The 8,489-nt window shown below is 50.3% G+C and overlaps 1 protein-coding gene across 1 annotated transcript in view; it reads left to right on the top strand.

The window, feature by feature from the left end:
- Positions 1 to 648: 648 nt before the first annotated feature.
- The window catches only part of tbc1d30 (TBC1 domain family, member 30), a 12,598-nt gene continuing 4,757 nt past the window's right edge, over positions 649 to 8,489 (top strand). The window contains exons 1-12 of the mRNA XM_076043920.1: positions 649 to 1,323; positions 2,648 to 2,812; positions 5,512 to 5,573; positions 5,818 to 5,883; positions 6,299 to 6,424; positions 6,512 to 6,697; positions 6,792 to 6,861; positions 7,171 to 7,269; positions 7,350 to 7,518; positions 7,637 to 7,742; positions 8,032 to 8,138; positions 8,229 to 8,377. Coding sequence (XP_075900035.1) covers positions 834 to 1,323; positions 2,648 to 2,812; positions 5,512 to 5,573; positions 5,818 to 5,883; positions 6,299 to 6,424; positions 6,512 to 6,697; positions 6,792 to 6,861; positions 7,171 to 7,269; positions 7,350 to 7,518; positions 7,637 to 7,742; positions 8,032 to 8,138; positions 8,229 to 8,377 — 1,795 coding nt within the window. The 5' untranslated portion in view covers positions 649 to 833. The remainder of the gene's footprint in view (positions 1,324 to 2,647; positions 2,813 to 5,511; positions 5,574 to 5,817; positions 5,884 to 6,298; positions 6,425 to 6,511; positions 6,698 to 6,791; positions 6,862 to 7,170; positions 7,270 to 7,349; positions 7,519 to 7,636; positions 7,743 to 8,031; positions 8,139 to 8,228; positions 8,378 to 8,489) is intronic.

The following is an 8,489-nucleotide window of genomic DNA, read 5'->3' on the forward strand; positions in this document are numbered from 1 at the left end:
GGTTGGAAAGCAAATACCTCCAAAAATCTTTGAGGAAACAGCCCCAATAATAAAATAAGCAACAAAACATATAATATCAATATACCACGGTAAGGAAATAACAGTCACAAGTGAAGTTACAGATGATAGCGATTCCACCACGTCAAAAACGCCATTATATTGCTATACTGGGACAAGGCCGCCATCTGGTGGCCACATTGCGTAACATACGCTTTGAGTGAGGGTCGTAAAGATCAAATGTTCTTTGTTTTGTGGCGCGTTACAATGCACGTGTGACGTGGAAATTCCTGAGCAGGAAGTGCCAAAATGTACACGAGCGGCGAGCAGGCGATTTCCCGGGCTCCTAATGTAGAACATATATATTTATTTTATATGTTGTACTTCAATGTTTGATTCTAACGTTCGTCAAGGCGAAACGACAGACTACAGCGACGGGACGCGTGTCAACTCGCGCAAACGTCACGACGACGACACACCTGCGGCACCTGTCTCACCAGCACAAAGTTTGACAAGTTTCCCAGCGCGGACTGTACCATCGCAGCTTCCGTCCGAGGGGAGCAGCGCGCTCAAGCCCCAGAGAGGAGACCAGAAGCAGGCCGGCAGTTCCCTCCTCCACCCCCGGAGACGAGTGGAACCCTCCAGGAACTCTATCCTCCTCCTCCTCCGCCTCCTCCTCCACCGGGACGCTCAATTTCAGTGCGGGGGGGAAAAAAGTTTTCAACCGTCTTTCCAGAGAGGAAAAATGATATTCAGCGACTAGTTGCCGCCGGAGCTCGGTATTTATTATTTATTTTCGTTTTTTAAAGAGCCGACTGGGTGTGTTGGCGGTGAGAATGGATCTGGAGGTGGAGCTGCAACTACCGGGGAAGCAGGAACTTCTGGAAGTTGACATATGCGAGCGTAGTGCCGTGTGCTCCGAGGAGGAGAGCGGCGTCTTCCTGGACTCCGCCGTCCCCTCGCAGGACGACTTCGCCGGCTTCCCGCAGCACTGGACGGGGCCGAGCGAGTCCCCGCCACCGTGGGCACACACCTCCACCTCCATCTCCACCTCCACCTCCACCACGGCCCCGGAGCGCCGGTGCGAGAGCCCGGAGGATGATGGAGCCCGAGTGGCGAGGAGCTCCATCGTGGACCGCCTGCTGGTGGAGCTCTACGAGACGTGCAGCGGCGGCAGCCGGAGGAGCGCGGACAGCTGGGACAGCTCCACCGAGGCGTCCGGCTCCGACGCCTTCCTGGGCCGCAGCAACTCCGGCTCCAGCTTCCTGCAGGAGCTCCAGGAGAAGCACACCCGCAGGCACCAGGTGAACTACCTGGCCCAGAAAGGTGAGGCTGTCCCCGGGTTCAGGTGTCCACGCTGCCTCATGTTGTGATCACATTTTTTGGATTTCTTCCTGAGAAATGAAGATCTGATACCACTCTACTACTACATGAGGCCTAATAATAGAAAACGTGTTTTTTATCTTCAGCAGTACTGACCTCAATTGTGCAATTTATTCCACAGGTCAGGCGTGTTTATTTTGTGCTGTTTGCACAAAGTGATGCATCATCATCCCCCTCTCGTCATGCTCTCACATCTTCTGTTCACTGTTCAAAAGTAAAACGTGGCGTCTTTTGCGTTCAAGACATTTAACGACCTGCAGTGGAGTCAAACTTTGGCGTACATCAAAGTGTTTACACACGTTATTTGTGATGCTACGACCGGCTCGATGCTACACAAACACGGCTTGTCCATACAGTGGCATGCTGTTAAAGGACTAATGCAAACAAACTCTGCCAGCCCCCTGGTGGCCACCAGCAGCTTCATGTGTAGGAATGTTAACAATTATTATTATTATTATTATTATTATTATTTATTATCTTTGGCATCAGAATGTCCCGATGAAGCAGTGAGTGAAAAGTTGCTGATTTTTCGAGCTACAGTCAGAACAGTAGGCGGAGCCTAAAGCAGCTGGCAGACTCACATTCCGACCGTAGGGATTCCAGAGAGACAGCTCTGCCAACAGATTGTTCTGGGAGTCGCTGATAGGGCCGTGGCCGCCATTGTTTCCTGGTCTGAGAGGAATCCAACAGTCAACACTCCCGCTGCCACTGTTTGCCCTGCGCACATGTGAGACACTGAAAGTCAAAGTCAAACAATTGCGGACAGGAAGAGGAAACGATTCCTGATAAGTGCTGAGATATTTACACCGGGGCGACGGGTTCTCCAAAGGCCCGCCCCCCCACCAACAGCACGTTGGGATACTTTTTTTTTTTGAAAAGGAGAAGCAGACAATTGAAAACGACTCACGATGTGCCATTGTGAGCGGAGTTTAACTACAGTGGTTTACAGCATCTCCTGGTACTTAAAAAAACAAACAAACAACGTTTTAGAGTGTTCTGCATTTACTTTCTCTCCGTCGGTTCCACAAATCAGCTTCACCTGCTGCATCCCAGTCCCCCCTCACCCCCCCTCCCACTGATGGACGTGTGTTGCCTGCGGCCTGGAAAACAGAAACAGATGGAAAAGCCGAGTGGTGGTTAACAAAGTTTGGTCGTCAAAAATCTAAAACGCACACAGGTGCAGTAGTTTGTTTTCAGTTAGTGCACCGGTTAATGTGTAACCGGGGGCATTTAAGACGGAAATTGTTTTTTTTTTTTTTAATTTTAGCCCCTGAGGAGCTGCGTAGCATCATCCAGGAGGTGAAGTATCGCACTGCACTGCAGTCGGCCAAGCTGATCCGCCAGCTGAGGCGGCGGGACCGACTGTGCCACAAGCTGCAGAAGAACTACGACGTCATCACGGCCTGTCTGCAGGCGGTCTCGCAGAAACGACGTAAGAGCACGCGACTCACTGGCAATTGTGGCCCACAGGTGGCGCTGGTCAGCATCGAATCCTTTGCAGCTCAGCGCAGTCAGTTGCCAATCCTCGCTGTGCGGATGAAATTTACCTGCAGAGGGCGATGTTGCATCTTATTGCAAATGTGTCACTGTAGGACCGTTTGATTGCGTTGTGCCGTGGGACCGCCAAGTTGAAAATTTGAACACACACTTATACACCTTCTGTTTAACTTCAGTGAAGTTGGAAACTTTAATTAAAAGAAGAAGAAGTTGCTTAAGATTTATTTTTTAAACATCAATTGAAATTATTCTGATTACTTCCCAAACACCTCCCTGCTCCCTCTCCTCACATTTCCACTCTTCCTCATTACCTCACTCTCCTCCTCCTGCCTCCTCCCCCACGTGGCTCCGCATCTGTGTCGCGCCTCCTCCCTGTGACGTCACACCCGGAGGAGGACGAGGAGGATAGTGAGGAGGTGGTGTTCGGCAGCATCAGCAGCACAAAGCGACCGGCTATTTCTGGGACGATTCCTCCTATATTTTTATCCGGCGGATGTGTCGCCGAAGGATGCCCGGATGCTCGGCCCTTCTCGCGGGCACAGCCACGCAATCTGTACCGGAAGAAGTCTGAGGCGGGTGGCGGGGTGATCGATTGATTTCTTCGGACGCCTCGGTAGCAGAGCGTCCCCATCGAGTCGGCGGTAAAGGAGGAGGGAGGAGGTGGGAGTGTTTATTGGGTCGGAACCTGGGAGATGAGCTGACCGAGCGGCTGGTTCTCCTCCTTACGAATGAGGCAGGAGCGGCTCCCCGCCGGTGGCGGCAGGAGGCCGAGGACTGGCGGCCGGCAGCGGCAGCAGGGCTCGGGAGGGGTCGGTAACATCATCAGCAGCGTCCTCAAGAAGCGCAACGGCATCTCCAGGAGCGCGCCGCGGCTGCTGTGCACCTTGGAGCCAGGTGAACCCGTCATGCATTGCGCGCTTTCACAAAATTCCCTTTTAATTTCCAACCCCGTCCCCATTGGAAATAACTTGATTCAGATTCAGAGATTGGAAATAGACGCGCCGTTAAATGTTACCAGGATTTCACAATATCTGACAGTGTTACTTAAAGTGTAAATTTACAGTAAACTGCTGGCAACTTTCACAATAAAACTGCGAGTATCCAGGAAATAACTGTAATTTTCTACAGTTAAGTGCTGTAAATAACAGTTAGATACAGCTGCTATGTCGCAGCAATTTCGTGAAAGCTGTGAAATTACAGGAGTAGCTTTAATAATATACTGTGAAATGTTTGCAGTATGTTTACAATTACTGGCACCTACTGGCCAGTAATTTACTGTAATTTTACATACAGCCAAAAATCTTTACAGTGTGGATTCGGATTCATCAGCTGCAGCCGCATCGTCCCTTCACTTCCTGCTTCGCGGAAACAGCCGCGGTTTGCAGTTTGTGTGCAAGAAGTTAGACTAATGTACAAGCTATTATAGAAATAGCGGGCTTCTGATTGACGTGTATTGAGGTAAATGAGATGGAATCGCCCCCATTTTTTCTGACTGATGTCAGTGATTTTAAAAGGTAAACGGGGCAGATTCTCGCCCTCATGAGGTCTACAATATATGATAAATGTCAATTTGTTTTCCCCAGCCTGACTGAATTAGTGTTAAATTGAGTAATGAATGTATATGAATGCAACGTAGGTTATATTCTACCTCCATCCCCTTCTACGATATATTCCCTTCCTTCTGATCTAATTTCCCTTCATTAACACTCTGCTGAGATTAAATTACCCGTTGTTAGGATGACGGTGTAGACATCGTGTGCCACCGGTCTAATATGTCCCGGGGTGGGAGCAGGAAGAGGAGGTGGTTAGTTCCGCGTTAATCCGCCTCGGAGCTCCGACCGGAAGCGGCGCCAGGATCCCGCAGGTCGTTCGTGCAGAATGGCGGCAGCTGACACACCGACACCGGCACCGGCAGGTCTTTATCCGAGGCACCTTTAGTCGTTAGACGTTGCCCTGGAAGTCTCTCGGGACGATAGTTTGACACTTCCGGTTGTGAACGCTCGCGCTGGCTCTTAAAACTCGCATACAAGTTTCACTTCCGCCCCGTGTTCCCTCGGGCTCAGACACCGTCTTCTTCGATAGTTTTTGTGCCGTGAGATGTCCAAAGACCGTCGTTTACCTGCTCGGTATTTTTGTTTGTTTGTTTGATTTAAATCGGATCCTTTTTCTTTTTTTTTTTTTTTAAATCCTCAGAAAAGTGAACGTCGAAGCGCGGGCTTCAGCACCAGGCGGAAGTGGACAGCGGCTCTTCCGCAAAAAAACATTCTTCTTCTTCTTCTTCTTCTTCTTCAAAAACAAACTTCGATTTTTACACCAATATTGCAGCCTCAAATAATCAGTGTTTAACGATATCAGGGACCAAACGAAATGTATTCATATTCGTTTTTTGGGTCTGACATAAGGTATTTTTTCCCCCCATAATGAAAGCAAGTTAACATGATCTGGGCCAATATAAATACATTTTTACAGCAGGTTATTTAGGTGTATTTATGTAAAAAGGGTTTATTTTATTGCTTCACTGCGTCTTTCACATTTTATCCCAACTTATTTAAAAGAAACCAGTCAGCACCTTCCTATTTGCTATGTATTGTGACAATGCGTGTATTATTAACGTTACCTCATCTCGCCGTGCAGGAGTCGACACGCAGCTGAAGTTCACCATCGAGCCGTCGCTGGGAAAGAATGGATTCCAGCAGGTGAGCAGTCAGCAAAGCAATCACATCAGCTGGTTTTTAGCAACATCTCTCATTCACCAATGAATTTTGCATTAATTAGTTAGCCCAGAGTTAGACACCTGCGATCAATAGAGCAATTCACTGTGTGTGTGTGTGTGTGTGTGTGTGTGTGTGTGTGTGTGTGTGTGTGTGTGTGTGTGTGTGTGTGTGTGTGTGTGTGTGTGTGTGTGTGTGTGTGTGTGTGTGTGTGTGTGCCTACCTACAGTGGTACGACGCCCTGAAGGCGGTGGCCAGACTTCCCACTGGGATCCCCAAGGAATGGAGGAAAAGGGTTCGTAAATTCACCGCAAAATGTTGCAAACGCCGTGCGCTGAGCCAGCCAGCCAGCAGGGGGAGGCTGTGATCTGTTTGTCATGTAATCTGTGTTTCACCTGCTCAGATTGTTGCTCTTTTTAATTCCCTCTGCTATCCCATAATGGAAAAACAAAACTCTTCCGAGCCTCGTAAAGTAGCAGATGCACTCTGGTCCGTTTAGTTGTTGTTTCCTTTCTCCTGAGAGCGCCAAGCGGCTTAAAACAGGAAGCCATTAAGGAGGAGCCATTAGCTGCTCCTCCAAAAAAAATTTCAAAAATCAAAATCAGTCGTGTGTGTGTGTGTGTGTGTGTGTGTGTGTGTGTGTGTGTGTGTGTGTGTGTGTGTGTGTGTGTGTGTGTGTGTGTGTGTGTGTGTGTGTGTGTGTGTCTCAGGTGTGGCTGACGCTGGCCGACCAGTACCTCCACAGCATCTCCATCGACTGGGAGAAGACGCTGCGCTTCGCCTTCAACGAGCGGAGCAACCCGGACGACGACTCGCTGGGCATCCAGATCGTCAAGGTGGACGCTCGTTGACCTTTAACCCTTAGAAGAACCTCAGCGGCACGGACTCACCGGCGACTTGTGTGTTTTGTCTGTTTTGCGCAGGACCTGCACAGGACGGGCTGCAGCTCCTACTGCGGCCAGGAGGGGGAGCAGGACCGGGTGGTGCTGAAGCGGGTGCTGCTGGCCTACGCCCGCTGGAACAAGGCGGTGGGCTACTGCCAGGGCTTTAACGTGCTGGCGGCGCTCATCCTGGAAGTCACAGAGGGCAGCGAGAGCGATGCGCTCAAGGTCAGCACACACACACACACACACACACACACACACACACACACACACACACACACACGATACACCGTCTTCCTCACTGCTGTGTGCTTTCCAGGTAATGATCTACCTGATTGATAAAGTTCTGCCCGAGAGTTACTTCGCCAACAACCTGCGAGCTCTGTCAGGTAAAACACAGGGACACGCCCACTTCCTGCAACACTTTCTGTAGTTTCCTGTCCGAGCTGGATGGATGATGATGATGGATGTTGATGTTGATAAGTCTTGATGGATGATGATGAATCTTCATGCTGATGAAGATGAATCTTGATGGATGATGAAAATGATCAATATTGAAGATGATGTTGATGATGAATGTCAATGATTATGTTGATGATGATGGTGAATCGTGGTGATGATAAATCTTGATGACGATCAGGATGATGAATTCTGATGATGATGATGATGATGATGAAAGTGATGATTTTCTCTGCAAGTGGACATGGCCGTGTTCAGGGATCTGCTGCGTGTGAAGCTGCCTCGACTCTCCCAGCACCTCCACCACCTCCAGAAGGCTGCAAACAGAGAGGCTGGAGGTACAACTGCACCTCCTCCACCTCCTCTCCCCAGCTCCAGTTTTCTCTCTGGCTAGGTGTCAACAAGGTCTCTCTCTCAGGAAGCTACGAGCCGCCGCTGACCAACGTCTTCACCATGCAGTGGTTCCTCACCATGTTCGCCACCTGCCTGCCGACGCCCATCGTGCTGAAGATCTGGGACTCGGTCTTCTTCGAGGGCTCCGAAGTTCTGTTCCGTGTGGCGCTGGCCATCTGGGAGCGGCTGGGAGAGTGAGTGTCAGACAGTGGACTGTGTGTGTGTGTGTGTGTGTGTGTGTGTTAGTTTTTCCTGCCACCTGATTGGCCGGCTGACGTCCTGGTGTCTCTGTGTGTATGTGTGTGTGTGCAGGCGGATCGAGGACTGCCAGTCAGCTGATGAGTTCTACAGCACCATGGGGTGTCTGACCCAGGAGATGTTGGAGCACAGCCTGGTGGACTCGGTGGAGCTCATGCAGGCATGACTTCCTGTTCTTCTTCTTCTTCTTCTTCTTTTTTCTCAGCTAACGCCAGTCATGCTAATGCTAGCTGTGCGAATGCTAAATGTGACAGGCTGCCAGGTTTTGAGTCGGTGCTGAAGATGGAAGTCCAGATTTTTCAATTTCTTTCTCCTCCTTTTTTCCTCTTTCTTCTCCTCTCCTCTGCTCGCTTTTCCTCATTTCCTCTTCTCCTCCTCCTCCCCCTCCTCCCCTACCCATCATTTCCTCTTTTTTTCCTCCTCCTCTTCCTCCTCCCTCTGGTCGACAGGAGGTCTATTCCATGGCTGTCTTTCCTTTCCCCCAGCTGGCCGAGCTGAGAGAGAAGTACACCTACAACATCACTCCGTTCCCAACCTCCGTCCGCTCCAACGGCAGGTTTGTCACTTCCACTAGCGAACGGCGGCGTTGCTAGTTTTTGTTTATTATCTCCTGTTCGCTAACGCCACCTTCCTGTCCTGCCAGCAGCGGCGGCGGCGTGGGCGGTGGCTGGGTGAGTGACGACGACGACGCCGACATGGACGAGGATGACTCGGTGGTGACGGCTCTGGGCTGCCTGGGGCCTCTGGGAGGCCTGCTGGCCCCCGAGCTGCAGAGATACCAAAGGCATCTGAAAGGTTGGAGGGATTATTTCTACTAAACTTTACTCCCCCCCACCAAAAAAAAAAAAAAAAAAACAAATCCTACCACTGGCGCCCTGGATTTGACTCCGGCCAGATCTGCTTCCTC

The sequence above is a fragment of the Nelusetta ayraudi genome, unplaced genomic scaffold (genome assembly GCF_046127955.1).
Source record: "Nelusetta ayraudi isolate G7.1 ecotype Tasmania unplaced genomic scaffold, CSIRO-AGI_Nayr_v1 ptg000079l, whole genome shotgun sequence".
Taxonomy (NCBI): domain Eukaryota; kingdom Metazoa; phylum Chordata; class Actinopteri; order Tetraodontiformes; family Monacanthidae; genus Nelusetta; species Nelusetta ayraudi.